At 43.0% G+C, this 16,221-nt stretch overlaps 1 protein-coding gene across 1 annotated transcript; it reads right to left on the reverse strand.

Annotated features, from left to right (window-relative positions):
- Positions 1–1,393: 1,393 nt before the first annotated feature.
- Positions 1,394–14,375, reverse strand: NEMP2 (nuclear envelope integral membrane protein 2). Its single transcript, XM_050900344.1, has 9 exons — positions 14,334–14,375; positions 11,616–11,731; positions 9,801–10,029; positions 9,552–9,624; positions 8,439–8,532; positions 7,608–7,722; positions 6,729–6,954; positions 4,292–4,468; positions 1,394–2,176 (listed from the first exon to the last, which is right to left on the reverse strand). The coding sequence occupies exons 2-9, from the start codon at positions 11,703–11,705 to the stop codon at positions 1,951–1,953; spliced, it is 1,230 nt and encodes a 409-aa protein (XP_050756301.1). The 5' UTR covers positions 11,706–11,731; positions 14,334–14,375; the 3' UTR covers positions 1,394–1,950.
- Positions 14,376–16,221: the final 1,846 nt, after the last annotated feature.

Below are 16,221 nucleotides of genomic sequence, written 5' to 3' on the forward strand. Positions count from 1 at the left end.
GTAGCAGCAGCCTCTCTTAGAGGCGAGTCTTACTGCTAGTGGCCTTCCTGAACAGAACTCTCTTGCTCTATTTTTGAACGTTGTGGACTTAACAGAGAGTGTATTTTGCTTGACAGGGCTTCCCTCTGCTAAAGATGCTATAGATTCCACATATGTATTTATAAATTTATGGCACAAAAGGGTGTTAAGTGTCTCTTTACTGTAAAACGGAAGAGTTCCTTTTAAAATGAAGCAAAGTGGAAGCAATATAATGGAGGAAGGACCATGTAAGTACCAAGTAAGGCTTTCAAGCACCAACTCTGAGTCTTGTTTTATATAGAGGAGCTCTTGCAATGTGGTACGGCAGCACTTCTTAGCACTGTTCTCCCTTGTCCAGCGATGGACAATGAGAAACCACGATAGTGCATGCACGCTCAAGTCCTGCTGCGTCACTAGGCATGTTGCAAAGAAAAGATATCCCTTTTAAAGCAAATATATCCTGGTCTGACATGCCCTTCTGGAGAGCTAACTGCTTCCCACCACTGGCAATTCCTGGTGGGTTTGTAAGATCAGATGGTGACAGAATTAATGGTCTTTTGTTTTTTGCAGTCTGGAAGACAGTAAAGGAAAACAGCAAGGTGGGGACAGAATATAGGGATAGTCTATAAAGAACACAGGGAGGAAATGACCTCTGCAGGGGGATGAACTGAGGGGACACGATCTACTCCCTAGCCTAGGATTCTGTAATACATAAGCTGAAAGACATCTGACTGTCTAAATTTCTCTCCTTTTCTTTTCCTCCCCACACACCTCCTGTGGTAAGTCCCAAAGATGGCTGAAGAAGGGGAGGTAGGAGCCAGGTATCCCTCCCTCCTTGTTTTGCCAGGAATTAATTTCCACTTTTTATTGAATGAGAAAACTACTGAGTACTCTGAGGACAGTGGAGCTATATGTGGGTTAACTGTATTCCCAATTATATGGTTACAGCATCACTCTGGCTCTGCTGACAGCAGTTCCTCCAAGCAGCTGGAAGAGCCTCAGCCTTTGTTATCTTTTCTGGGCTGTTGAGAGGCCTGGCATGTGCAGCAGCACCTGTCTGAGGTAAGGTGACAGTGAAATTGAAAGCAGTAGTAAAAGTACATTTGGGGATGGAAATCCTCTCCTAAATCATCTGCAGTTGTCAGAGACGGAGAAGCAGAGGACTGAATAAAGGTTCAGCAGAGGGACCTGTAGAAGAGGGAAGCAGAGTATGTGAAGAAACAAAGACGTGGAAAGAACAAACTGCAGTGTAGAGCAGAGACCAAGAACTGAACAATACAAGCAGAGGGTTAAAAGTCAGGCAGGGTTCTGAAGAGTAAGAGGAGCTTAAAACAAATGCAGAGAGGCAAAATGAAGCTGACAGACAGCAAGCCTAGCCAGAAGAGCAAACAAACCTCATTCAATTGTGTTAACTCTCTATTGATCTTTAGCACCGAAAAGTCTTACAAACAATAAAAATAGTTTATCAGCACACTAACAGCATTATTAAAATTGTTGACACATAGGGTACTTAGTAAAATTAGAGTATTAATAATGGCTTCTCCTCCCTCTAGTGCTCAGCACAGAGGCCTTGACAATGGAAAGGGCCAAAAGAGATTCTCTGTTCTCTAGAGGTAGTATCCTTGGAAAAACAAGGCATCCTGGTGGGACAGGCTGCTGCCAGTACTTGCTTTGGAAACAAGCAACATTTACTTCCCCAGTTAAAGTACCAATAGCATGAGAATCCTCTTCACTTGAACAGCCCCTATGGTTTCCTTCTGTTGCTCTAATCGGGCAACATCAGTGATACAGGAAACAGTTTTTTCAGAAATCCTTGTTTGTCCACCAGCACAACCACAAGAAATCACCAAGCGTGAGTTCTCAGTCTGTATCCTTCCTTTCTAGGACGAATGTGTTTTCCCTCTCTCCTTTTTTTTGGTTATTTCCCAAAGCTCAGAGCAACTCGGTAGCATATGGAAATGAAATCTGTTTATGCATTTCATCTTCATCCTCCTCATCTCCTTCATGGATGGAATTGGCTGGATCATCTTGCTCAGATTCTGCCCTTGTCTCAAAGAGCTGCTCTTCCAGGAAGAAGCTCCCGATGCCGTATTCCTCATCATGCGCCTTTGTTTCTGCAGGTGAGACGTGGGGAGATCCCAGAACAAAACCTGCAAACCTGCCAGATTTTTAAAGGGAGAAGTGATCAGCTGAGAAATGAAAAAAATACTGTAAATGCAGGGGATACTGCCAGTTAAGCAGGGATGTTGTAAGGACATGCCCGCAGGCAGTGCAGACGAGGGGAGGCTGCAGCATGAGCTAGGGAGTCCTGAACACCAGGGAGTAAATTGCAATGGATGGCAACAACCCTGAAGATTTCCTGCCTCATCTTTTCAGTCTTCAGCCTTTTCTATGTAACTTTTGCTCTTCTAGAGGCCATCTGCAAGGTCTTGTGACGAAGCAAGAAAATCTCACTTCGTTGGATACAGTTGGATAGATGGTACTTTAGCTTCTAAAAATAAATTAAAGCTGTAGCATATTTGAGGCAAAGGCTGTAAGAGTTCAGGTAAGTTGATACTGCTAATGAAAGGAAAAATGGTAAGAACTTTGCATTCCTACATTGCTGTGCTATCACCTTGCTTCTGGTGCTGCATGCACACTCTGGGCAAGCTGAGCTGAAGTCTTGCCAAAGAATTCCTGCTTTTGGTGAACCTGGAGCTGCAGACTGGGAATGCTGTAGCTGCTCCAAGTAAATGCCAAACTGGAGGTCCGGCAGAACAAAGCGTGGATGTCCCTACGTTTCAATTCGCCACAAATCTTACTTTCAGTGGACAACTACATTGAAGAGAGAATGGAGCTGGAGGTTTCTGGCAAGCGTGTGGAAACAGACGGCAGTTCTGACACCTGGGTAAGTGTCGACAGCATCAGAGAAATGTAAGAAAAAGGAAATGCAGCTACATTCTGGAGTTCTGGTAAACTGATCAATAATTTACATTTTAGAGTTAACATTTCTGTGAGATGAATGTTGTCACCTCGCTCTTCTTGGAAGCACTGTTAGTCTAAATGGGGAACAGCATTGGGCTGGCTGTGTTTTACAGGTTTGCCTTGTGTTGAGCTATCTTCTGATGCTTAATGGAAGCTTGAAGGGGTACTCAACTTTAAATCAGACTTGTGTTGGCTCTCCTTTTTATTTCTGTATTTTTATAGTGAACAGTTTATAAGAACTATATTAACTGGATGATGGCTAGAAAGTACACGTGTCAATTGTTTGTTTTGTGCATTTGGCAGTATTTTGTTCTACAATACTGCAGTGAGTTTTCACTTTTTGTATCTTTCAATCACACTACAGAATGCAAGTAGCTTAGAAAATAAGATGGTTTAACAGTATATCTATAAAGCCTGGCAGAGAGGCTCTCTGTGTGCCCATCCAAGGAAGATGGTTCTGAAACTAGTTTTAACTTTTTATTGATTAAATTTCAAGCTGACTGGGGCTTCTTTGAAATTGTGACGCTTGGTTTGTGGCAAGGGCCAGGTCTTTGTGGCTGGCTAATATGTGAAACTCTGCTTCTGATATCTTGAAATTTTGGTTTTGACAGAAATACACTGCTATTATGATTAATTGTATACTCTGTAAGATTTTCTGGCTGCGCTCATCTGACCATTCCCAACCCATATTTGTCTTAAGTTTGTCTCTTAAGCTATATCTGGAGTAGCTCTTCTACCTGTTATACTTCCTAGGTGGAGGCATTGATTTCTTTCTCTGTATTCTTAAGTCTTAGATATTGGTTGATGCTTCAAGTCATAGGATTCCTTGACTGTGCAGGCTTGCAGTTGGAGAGCTTAATACAGGTAATATTTGAGCATGTATCTTCAGCCTGCCCCCATTTTACACAACGCAAAAGTGTACTGCTCTAAAAATTGAAGGAAGGGGCATTTCACTGGTTAGACAGCCACCGGGGTCACTGTGTAGGAACTTACAGACGCATTGTAGGAAGCATGTAGGTTTTAAGGAAAGCTGCCATTACCATGAATTAGCTGTGAGCATCTACAAACTCTGAGTAATTTATGGTCAGAGAGGAACAAACAGGGGGTTTAATACCACCAGCAAGTAATATCCTTGAGAGGTGTGGCTGTGATCTTCACTGGGGTTACTCAAGAAGATAAAGCTACCCGCACATCTGACTGCATGCAAGATAAACGCACCTGGAACAGCGCCTGAAGTAGCACTGGGGTCTGCTATGTAACAGCGTCTGTACAATGTGTTTTCTGTTTTAGAGAAGCCAGATTTTCTTACCTATGTGGGGACTGGAGTCTGGATACGGCTAACCATGATGGGAAGTCAGGGTTCCTGCAGAATGAGCGTAGCTCCTCCAGAGCTCTGATAGTTTCTGTTTCACCTTGTTCTCGGTACTCCTCTTCAGTAAGGCATTTAAACACTAACTTTTTTGATTTAAAGTGATTCTTCATTTTTCTAGAATGAAATGAAAACAATTAGTATTTCTAAAGTCTTCTCGCACATAATTATTGTCTGTCCTTTTTCTCTACTACCTGCTATTAACATGCATTAATCACTTTTATCCTTTTATGAGGACAAGCTACATTCTTGCATCAAAATTTTAGGACAAGCTGTCTAATGTTTGCTAGCCTGTTTACCCTAGGTCTTAACCAAAGTTGTAGAATTCCACAGAATGATATCTAATGAGCTTCAAATGAGCTTTGGATCAGGTCCTTATTGTGTATGTATGGACTAAAATCTCATAGAATTAAATAGATGGCTGCTTGCTCAGCCATTTTTAGGTGCAATATGCAAAATGTGTCTGTGCAGAGACATGGGCTGAATCAAAACCCAGTCTGCATATGTAACTTCGAAGATAAGCAATGCTCTATGTCTGTTACGAGTTGTTCATGTTGTTTACTAGATCGCTTCTCTTAAATCTTGCTTTAAATTACAAAACTGAGTAGTCTGAGGCCAAAATGTTTACAGTCTGATGTTTTTTTAGCTGCTGCGTAGCTATGTATAATATAATTAGGTATCAATTAGAAAGTGTGCCATGTTCTGTTCCCTTCTGTCGACTGCTTTCAATTTAAATGTTGTGATGAGTTAAGATAAGCAAGGGCTGGATGCCCATAAAACTTTCAGCTCTGTATAAAAACACCTGCTCCAACCAGCAGCATTCAACTTTTCTCCTTATTTCCCTGTAAAGCAAGAATGAACTGTAGCCCTTGTTCAGGTCAAATGGTAAAGGTCTTGCTGGCTCAGTGGGATCAGTACTGATCTTAACAACAAATAATGCAAGATTCTTAGTTATTTTGATATATCTGCTGCTCTGAACTGTGTATCTGGCATCATGGCCTCACAGTTTGGTGCTAATCCTTAGTGTTTTGAAACAGAAAAAAAAACCCTTATCATTCTCCTAAGGGGGATTTGTAGAGCTGTATTTCAGTGCTTTTTGGCATTATAGAAGCATCAGTTCACGAAAAACAAAAAGAGGTCCACATGGAGAACAAACTACAGTGTTTCAGGGTAAAACAGATATGTTCTTTCTGTGGACTCATAGCCAAATCTTACTGATTTCAGAATGAGCTGAACCTGCTTACATCAGGTAAGTATTGATCCTATATGTTGCTTTTGAAACGGTACTTCTCAGTTGCAGGCAAAAATCAGTCTTCAACAAATGAAAAATTCTACCTAAAATAAAAAAGGTTCAACCCAGTCCACACTTCAACATCTAAAAAGAGCACAAGAGCAAAGCAATATGTTCTTCAAAACTAAACAATGTGTAAAAAACTGAAAAAGAAATTGTTTTTTATTCTTTTGGTTATGCCGGTTCTAGCCTTTGCCTCTTCCTGGTTCTCTGTGGTTCAGCAGAAGTCCACAGCTACAGAACAGTCTGCACTGAAGATTCTTAATCTGGATGTCATCACTGAAGGTAAAAAACAGATGTAAACTGGCAGGACTTTTTAGAATCTTCATTTGAGTGTTGTATTTGTGATAAAACATGCTTCAAATTCAAGGATGAGCAAACACGTTCGCATATTGCTAATGAAAATACTTAGCAAACTAAGGTCTATGTATTGCAAGCAGTTCCCATTCCAAATGCCACAATATAAATGGGGCTCTGGGAAGACGGGGAAGTGTCTCCACAGTGATAACAGATTGTTTCCACAAATTAAAGGTAGAGATGTACATCTAGGATAATAACCTTGGAAGACTAAAATCAATGGAAACCATTATTTTTGTGGACACGGGGTTTTAGTCTCTGAACTCTACACTATCTAACCTACAAGGACTGTCACTTTTTAACATCTGCTTCCTCAGTGATAGTACACTGTTTTAGCCCATCAGATTCAGTAAGAGTTACTTGCAGATTCTCTCACTACACATGAAACCAAGGCAATATTGCTGCAGTCTAATAAATCAACCAAACAGAAAAGTTTTGGTTACCATATGCTGCAGACTAGAAGGTGCTACATTTGTACTTAAGACCACAGTCACATTTCTCCATTCTCCATAGAACAAAACTCATGCTTAAAACTGCCAAATGGAAAATAATTCAATTCCTGTGTCTCAGGACTTTAAACCTTTTCTGTTGCAGCTTTACGTTTAGTAAAAATATGAACTAGTACTAGAAATTCATAAATCACTATTGAAGTGTAAGGGTTTTTTCGTTATCAGTCTCCAGTATTTCCTGGTGATACAGGGACTGGGACATTCACAAATCCATACAAACCTGCCTATGTGACAAGCAGCACCAAGGGGGTAACACAGGCCTTTTGAACAGAGGCTGACTGCTATTACTGCATATGCAACTTGAGGTATGGTGACACCACAATAAATCAAGACAAAGGCTGTTAATTGTAGCGTCCATGTGAACAAGGTTATGCTCAGTTCAGTGGTAAGCGGTCCATGCTGATAGCAAGTGGCAAAGCTGGTAATTCCAACAGCCAGCAAATACCCTGTAGAAACAGAAAAGGAGATGGAGAAAAAGATGCAAACTACCCATATAAACTTCATTAGTTTGGTTCATAAAGCTTGCAACTGCCGTGAAGTATAGCCTGCTCTTCCTTGTGTTGTCTTATAGATACCTGCATTATGTTGTATGTGCTTTATATTTCAAAAGTGTGCAAAGAGTTCACGAGGTGATCTATGAACAGCCTTTAGCTAATGCTACAAGCTGCACACGAATTCTTCCCATGCAAGAATGTTGAGGCAGGTGCCAGATCAATAGATTTGTCGGCCCCTGCAGCTACACCCAGTTAGCAATTTATGCATCCAGTTCCCAGATCCAGCAAAATACAAACCAGCATAGCTGCCCTTTTGCTGTTCCAGGGCAAGTATGTAATGGCAAATCAATGAACAAATAATACAGGCAAAATCTGCTCTTAAAGCTGCTACTGGCCCCCTATATCAAACTCCTTATTTAATGATACAATGTGAGTAAATGCTCATTTAAGTGGAGTAGGAACTTTTGGAATATTCCAACGTCTATGGCTTAGGAGAAAAAAGTACTCCATAAATGAGTCACTTGATTTTGTTTTTTATGGGCAGGTATTCATCTAACCACTAAATTAAACCAAAATCTGTAGCACGTTTTTGGTAATTTTCTTACCCAACAAGTAGTTCCTGTGTTCAGACCACAACCACTGCATATTCTCTTTGAAGCAGTAAATAAAATAGAGAGAGGACATCCAGCAGCCACTCATTAAGATCCAGAAGGTACTGTGCTGGGGGGGGAAAAAAAAATTTTGAAACTTTAAAAAAATAAAAAAATTTCAAGTCAGAATCGGGACCATTGTGCGCAAGGGAACTCACAGGCAAAATCAGATGTGATATTCAGTAGACCTACAGGGCTTTTATGATCTGTGTTAGACTTCCACTGTACAGTGCTCTGCACGCTACAACTAAACAATATCAATTCTAAGTGGAGCAACTGCATCTCTGTTATTTGTGTATCATGTCCCAATGTCATGGTATATAAGCCTATTGCAGTGTATTTCCAATTAATATATCTCAGCAATATTGTGGAAATGCACGGACTTTGTAAAAGTAAAGGAAAAATTCACATCTGCTTTGCAATGAATTGTTTCTGGTGAAAGGAAGAGAATCCGTCCCAGTTGCCACTAAAACTACATTTTGATTTAGACTGATTCATAGTTTCAAAAGTAAGCTTAGCTCCAGTCCAATAAAAATAATTTATGTTTCAGAATAAACTCTTCTTGTACATCAACAATCTCCTGTTTCTTTAAACTCAGGAGCAAGCTAACTAGAACTTGATTCTGACCTAATTATATTTACTTGACGCAAGAAATCCTCCAGTCATTTCAGTGGAGTTACCTGGCCACAAAAACAGAGCAAGATCAGAATCTGGCTCTGTACTCTTCACTTCCTATATTATGATGCTGATTATTATTATTATTTTGTTTTATAAATGTAGATTTACCCTTGGAATAAACCTTTTAAGTGTCAACAGGACAAAGACTAGCAGAGCAAGAACACCCAGTATTATTCCGGAAAGGTAAAAGAACTTGGTACTCCTGTAAGAGAACAAGAGAGAAGACAGTGAGAAGTATAATCTGTAATCGGTTAACATGCCAACATTTGTAAAAACAGCAGCGATCTTCAATAAGAACTTAACACAGCTGTAAGTTAGAGTTGTAGTTACATGGTTAACAGGCCCAGTTTAGATATTAAATTCATGTAAAGAAAAATTCCCAACAGATACTTAAGGTCACTGGAGTTGTTACAGGCTAGGAGATGGCATTGGTTTTTTTAAAGCTCACACTATTTCTGATTTCATTGACTGTCTAGTTTCTAGTAACTTCATTTTCTTCTATGTACCGATATCGTTCTGTACTGCAAGAAAAGTTTTTTTTTTTTTAATTTAAAATGTAAAAAAACCTTCACAAACCCACAAGTTTTTTTCCTAAGCTTATGCATTTATAAAGTCTGACTTTTTAATTCAGAGTTAACTCTATAAAACCTATTGCTGCTCTCCTTGTTTTAGAGGTGCCTCCTCACAATTAATTTGTGACTCATTTTGCTTTGAAGTCATGGGACATGTTTTGCTATAACAATAAGTATCCTCCCTTACATGCTATGCAAAACGTGCATCAAAAGAACGATGGGGAAGGATTGGCACAAAGGTGGAGGCAGACGAGGCCCCAGATGACCTCATCCTGAGCATTTCTCACTGCAGAAAAGCATCATTTATAATACGTGCAGCATTATTTAGCATTCAGCTAACCTCACTGGTCTACAAAAGGGAGAGAGGATTTTTCCGAATCCACACACTTGCTCACTGAGGATTGTCTTGGTGTCGCCCAGTGTAGGAAGCTTGGATACAAGAACCCTAACACAACTAAGTGATTAATAGAGTGCAGCACTCCAAGATATGTCACAATCTGTCCAAACACAAATGGTATGAAGAAGTTTTAAATATATGTTCAGTTTCCTTATTTCACTTTCCCAAAGAACCGCCTCTTGAGCTCAGAAAACAGACCAAAGATGCACAGGCTTTGGGAAAGAAGGTCAAAAACCAGCAGCTAGTACTCACCTGCTCAGGCTGTTTGCAAAATGGAACAGAAAAATTCCAGCTACAAACAAAAACAAGAGCTTTCCATCTAGCACTAAAAAAAGGGGGGAAAAAAAATAGAAATGGACTTTAGACTAATTCAATCCGAAATGTTGATTATATAAAATATAAACAGAAATGTCCCAAGCTTCTTACAGAAGAGATGGTACATTCAGTAACACTGGCAATACCAAGCTATCTGTAATCTAAACTGAAAGCTTTTTTACTTACTTTCTCGTTTCACACTCACAGTGTACGGTTTGGTTTTGAAGGGCTGTATTTTGAAACAAATATCCTCTCCATATTGTTTTATGCTTATGAAAGTTTCTGTAGATGTCTCTGGTTTCCAGAAGATTTGAACAGCACATGCAGCAAACTCAAAAACAGTTTCTGAATTACGACAGTTGCTTTTTTCTGAAATAGGCTCAAACCTGAACATTTCTCTGCTGTTAACTTTTACCTAAAAACAAACAACAGAATACACAGAGAAGTAGCTCAGAATCACTGGGTTTTTTTGTTTTTCTGAACTATATAGCATATAAGCCATACATGTGATAATGAAAATCAGTATAGAGAGCTCGAGAATAAAATGCTAGTGCAATTCTTAGTTGTTTAATATTGGTTATTAATATTATGCAAAGGTTAATTGTCTAGGCCTTACAAGGTGATTCAGAGAACTCATGTCAGCAAAGTTCTACGGAGGGGCCTCAATCTATCCAAAAGCTCAGTGGGCTTGGTTTTACCATGATACTTGCCCACACACAAATTTCTAACAAAACAAAAACTTGACTGACCACAGTTTCTTTTGTGGATGTTCATACGCTTCCCCATTCCCCTCCTGAACCATAAGAAAGTGGACTTGCTTTTCTTGTAGTTAATAATGCAATCTTCATGTTAGGGACAGAAGAGAGATAAGGAAAATGAAAGATATTGTAACCAGAAATTTAAATATAAGCACGTTCACAGTGGGTATTTTGGGGTTTCTTGCTAGTTCCTAGCACCCTCCCCTACCAAACTGGCAAAAGATCTTGTTGATCTTCTGAGATGGGATGATCTTCCTGCAGATTGTGATTCATTGTGAGCTCTTGATCAGGGCCTATTAGACAACAAAGACCCATCTACAGAAAAGTGATGCAATAGGTAATAAAACAGGCTTCTACTGGGAGAAGAGACAGCACGTCAGCAAGCAATTTGTTGTGGGAAAAATCTGAACTTCCTGCCTTTAAAGATTTACTCCAGGAAAGCTTGTGTGACTGCTGGAGGGTTTCACCACCTGAACTCTGCTACCATTCACAGAAACATCTGCAGCATGTTCCTGAGGAAAACAGTCCTGGGAACAGACAGAGATGTTCCACTTCCTCGTATCTAAGAGCAAATTCCTCCATCAGAGATGAAGTGAAACTGTTTCCTTCCCTTGTCCGAAGACATACTTCCCAGGAAAAAAAAGGAACCACACAGATAGTCAGGTTGTTCCTTTAGCTATTATTGCTTCCACTGTTTAGAGATTTTTATATTGTTTTGAGCTAATCTCTAAACATGTTTCTTGTGAGATGACCCTCTATTACTCAGAAAAACAGAAATGCACCACTACTGCTGTTTTTTCATTAGTCACAATCTAATACACCTTTGGTTCCTATACTGTGGCCTGGTACGCTACAGCGAGTGAGTCACGGAACTGCATTTTATCCTCAAATTTAGTTTTATAAAGGCATTTGGTGATAAGCAAAAACATTTGTTGCAGAGGTTAACAGTGGTCCATCGGTAGAAAAGGTGTGCAACAAAATAATACGCAATGCTAAGTTAATGTTTGTGTGGCATCATACTACAAGCCTGGTTGACATCCTTCTGATAAAGAAAGACCAAACCTCACTGCATCCGAAGTGGTCACAATGCTGCATTTTTATCATGGTCCTACCTATACACCGTTCAAACTACTAATTACACAGAGATACTGCTTTGATCTGGCTAACCGATCGTACACTTTGCTGGCAAAAGTTCACGTGAAATGTATTGCATATCTGAACGATCCTCAAAATGGCCTCTTACCTGAAGAGTTGACCAAACGTACTGTAAGTGAATGGTTCTGTTTTGCATATAGCAGTAACAGTTTTCATCCTGTTCCTGGATGACATCCATTTCCTGCAAAAAGCGACAGTTTCTACCTGGGGGGGGCGGAAGGACGACACACACAGAAAAGTTAATTTTAAGCATGTATCAAATACAACTGTAATTTTCCTCCATTTCATTGTTGTATATGCTGAGGGAATCACAAGCAATTTGCAGATAATCAAACGTAAAAACTATGCTGCAGGGTAGCACGTTCAACATGATTTAGATGGAAATTCAAATTAGACTTCTAATTAAGTCATTTAGGCTCCACAGTAAACTGCAACACCTTTCGAAAAATTAATCGAGGGTGATATTTTTTAAAAACGTAATCTATAAAAGCTTGGCCTTGGTATCAGTGTTTTGATGGCACTGGAATAGGGTCCCTGGGCCAAATTCACTGCTGGCACGAGTGGGTGTAACACCACCGGAGTTGATGCTTATACCAATGGTGAATGCAACTGTGGGAGTCTGAGCAGGTAAACAGGCTTACATATTAAAATAGTCATTTAGCACATGATACGGCTGCTGATCGCAGAAATCATACTCCTCTCCCTCGGAAATGTTTCTAATGTTAAATAACACAACTCTTCTTTTTAAAACAGATTTTCCTGACATAGTCCAGCCATGACATGTAACAAGGCAACTGCACTGATAGCTTGCTACAAGTCATTTAATTAGGGATGCTAATTGGTCTAACTCTCCTGAAATGTTAGTGAGCCCCTACGATCTTCAGAATCAGATTGCACTTTTGAGCAGAAACGCACCTAAAAGATTTATGGAGCAAACTTTGAAGAATAACATACATTCCGATCTATATACATGTGTAAAATATACCCTATAGTGCATTACCGCAGTGTTCCAGGAACATAATTAAAGAGAAGAATAAAGGAAATAATTACAGATCTGAACAGAGGGAATCATCTGGCTCACTGAATAGACAATGTAGGTCTAAGCCAAGCTCAGTAATAACTGCTAGAACACTGTCATACACTCAGAACAGCAAAAGGAATATGTGCAAAACAGTCTCAATCTGGACAAGGAGATACTGTTTGCAGGTAAAAACCTGCCCTGTCTCTATAAGGAAGCTGAACTTAGGCTAAATTATTTTTTACCCAATTTAATTAAGCCAATGAAAAATACCTGTGTGGATGTTCTTACATAAGTTTATTAAGTCATTCCAGAATTAAAGTGTCCACAGATGGTCCTGCTAAAGTAAATTGGTTTAAACTTAAAATTGGGGCATTTTTGTTGTGAAAAATTGACCATCTGATTAACTTTCATCCATGGCAAATCCAGTGGGAGGGAGCACAACCCTTCAGACAAGGGCTGGCTGTACCTCTTGACAGGCACTTCCATAAAAGTCATCAGACGAAGTTGCAAAAGGATTCGTCTCTGAAGTGTTGCCGACTGACGCAGCAAGCAGGTGAGGCTGGGCACTACCCAGGGCTAAGACCAAGATAATCCAGTGATAGGAAATGGCAATACCCTAGCAGGACCAAAATGCAGCTGAGAGTGCCCACACCTTCCCTGCAGGGTGTATGAGGATTTGCTGCCACTACGGATAAACTATCCATCCACATTAGAAGTAATGTCCTCCATAAACAACGCTAGCAAATATTTTCTTCCCCCCCCCCTTAATTTTAAGGCATTTTCTTGAGAAAAATAATTTGCTTTAAATATGACATGAGCTCCACAGAGTGAAACAATCATGTTCCAAAAGAAAAGATGCTTCTGAATAGGTAACTGTGAGATGGAGGAGGATTTTAGCTACCATGAGGACACACAGAGAGGGCAACTCTCAAGTTTTGAGATTACGAGCAGTGGAGAGAATCGGCATCTGCTGCAGAATCCGGAGGATGCCCAACACTCGGGAACATCAAGGCAAGGGGGGAAGCAGTTTCTTGAGTTACGTATCGCTACTACAACTGAGAATAACCTTTAGGGTTTTCACTGCCCTCATTAAGAAAAGATCGGTTCTGCACCCAATTCTCCTGAACCAAGTTAATGAGAAAGCCAGAGGGAGTAACACAGACTACAAGTCAGTTTCCTATGCCAGAGGTACCCAGCCTTCCAACCTCTGCCACTGAAACAGACGAGAGAGGCACTTGCTCTCTGAGCATCTGGTGCCGCCTTGTTCATGCGGGTTCTCCCAGGCCGGTCCCCAGCGCCTGTGTCCGCCCGCCCCACAGGCTACCACAAGGAACATTCTTGGGGAAACCGAACCGAGATGGGACAAGCAGAAGGAAGCGGCAAAGCGCCTCAGGGACGCGTCCGGCCCCTGAAACGACTTCAGCTCTCGGCCGACGCGGGCAGGGCCGGAGGCGGGCGGGGAGGCGGCGGCGGCCCCGGCCTTTCCGTAGGGCAGCGCCATTTTGGGCAGAAGCAGGAGGCAGCAGGTCGCGCCGTACCGGGCGCGATGGAGACTGAGGGAAACCGGGGGAAGGATAGCGCGTCCCCCCGCTCCCTGTTCTCAAGGGGACGGGGGGTGAGGAAACCCCCTCCCGCCCCCCCCAGCCTGTGACCACCCGGGCAGGGGAAAGGGACCCCCCCAGGACCGCTGCCGCCCCGCCCGCAGCCTGCTCTGCCCCGCCGCCACCGGCGGAGCTCTCCCGGCCCCGCGCAGGCCCCTCGGGGGCGGGAGGGGAAGGCCAGTACCTGCTGACGGCGCCTCCCCGCTGCCCCCGGCCGCCCCGGACAGCGCCAGGAGGAGCAGCGCCAGGAGGAGCGGCCCCAGCCCCGGCCTGGCCCGGGGGCGCTGCCGGCGGCGGGGCGGCCGCGCCGGACTCATGTGGCGGCCGCGCCGGCACCGGCCTCGCCCCTAACGGTGGCGGCGAGGGCGGGCCTCGGCGCGGGGAAGGGGCGGTGCGGCCCGACGCTCGCCCGCCGCCCTTCTGCTCCCGCAGGGCTGCGGTCGGCTGGCGGCCGGCCCGGGGTGACCGGTCCTGGGCAGGGGGTTCACCCCGGTTTATCCTAACTACTTGTGCGGGGAGCAGGCAGGAGCCCCGGCCTCGGGCAGCGGCCTGTCCGGAGGCAGGCGCGGCCCCTCGGCGCCGCCGAGGACGGGGAGGCAGCTCTCGTGGTGTGTTACAGGCTACCTTTTGTTTCTGTGAGTCGTGTTTTAGGGCTTCCGTGGAGTTAGCAGCGTGCGCTTGGAAAGAAAAAAAAAACAATCACATGGATGTAACAGCTCGGCAAAAGCGCTTCCCTGGCTTGTGGTCCCGTCTCTGCCTGGCTCACCAAAAACGTTGGCTGCCCTTATGGGTCAAGGTATAAATTGGTCCAAAACCGAAGGCTCACGTGAAGAGCTTGCGACACTTCCAAACCTAAAACAAGGCAGCCACCCCAGCTGAACAGAAGAGAGTTAACGTTTGCCTCCTTACGCACCCTGTTCCCGAGTCCCCCTTCCCCACCCAGCCTGAGGCCAAGTCGGGTCACCAGCGTGCCTGCAACTGGTGGTGGTTGAGTCAGCCATTGGACGGCACACGTTAATCAGACCCTCTGCCCACCCAGAGGAGTTCCCTGAATGAAATGTTGTCAGATGCTTTGATGGAGGTGAACGTCCACAGCTTTTCCGTATTTCCTAGGCAGCCACAAGAAGAGCCTGAAGCAGGACGCACCGTTCCCCCGTCAGCACTGTGAAGACACGAGCTAGGTCCAACTCGGCTCAGTCCCCGCTTGCTCGTTGCAGTCGTTTTAGATCGCTTGTGAGTCACAGTGAGCAGTCAGGGGTGGAAAGGGCTGGAGCTTTTCTCCTATTCTATGAAAATCAATAAACACAATTTTGCCAAGGCATTCTGGCATCACCAATGTCTATTTTTATACCGAGCCCTACGTTTGGCCTTTCCAACCTACTCGCTTTGCTACAATGTGTTCCCTTCCTCGTTCTTAGAAGGACGCGGTTTCTCTGCACGAAGGTTGCTTTAGGTTTTATTTTTGATTGTTTAGGGCTGGATCCAATTCCCCGGGGGTGCCAGGATGGGCTTTTTTAACACCTGAAGGGGGCTGCCCACTGCCTCGCACCTTGTCTCGGCGCTTACATCTGCGGGGAGTGGGTGGTGCAGGGCTGTGGCTCTCCTCGCCTCGCCTCCTACACCCGCTCGGTGCTGGCTGGGCTCACATATAACTGTGGATTATTCCTTGCAAGTACTGAGGAAGTGGAGAACAAGGGCAAAAATAGTTGGGATTCGATAGCATGTGCAACATCTGACAAACTTCAGTCTCCAAAGGAAGCAGCGACTGATTTATATCTTTATTTGTCTTTATGTAATTTGGGTGTTGTCTTTATATAACTTTTCAGGCGCTTTCTCTAGCAAATGTGGTGAAGAAAGAAATGCTGGATTTTGTGTTTACCTGCTTCCCTAATAAACCCTTAGAAATATGTTAACCTCTTGGTTGCGTGTCTAAATAGCAAGGGACAATCATAGGCAAGTTATTAGAGGAATCCCTTCCACATTTTCAATTCGCAATATTTTTTCGGTTATGTTAACCTTCTTGACAGTATTTTTTCTGGGAAAGGAGACGCTCTACGTTCAGTTCTCGCTTG

Source organism: Gymnogyps californianus, chromosome 7 (genome assembly GCF_018139145.2).
Source record: "Gymnogyps californianus isolate 813 chromosome 7, ASM1813914v2, whole genome shotgun sequence".
NCBI lineage: Eukaryota > Metazoa > Chordata > Aves > Accipitriformes > Cathartidae > Gymnogyps > Gymnogyps californianus.

Excerpts from the sequence above, each read along its gene's own strand:
- NEMP2 (XM_050900344.1), bottom strand. The coding sequence starts at position 11,705 with ATGGATGTCATCCAGGAACAGGATGAAAACTGTTACTGCTATATGCAA. Across the intron at positions 7,723-8,438 it reads TTAAAAGGTTTATTCCAAGG|CACAGTACCTTCTGGATCTT; the intron begins GTAAATCTACAT and ends TTCCCCCCCCAG. Across the intron at positions 2,177-4,291 it reads AGACTCCAGTCCCCACATAG|GTTTGCAGGTTTTGTTCTGG; the intron begins GTAAGAAAATCT and ends AAAATCTGGCAG.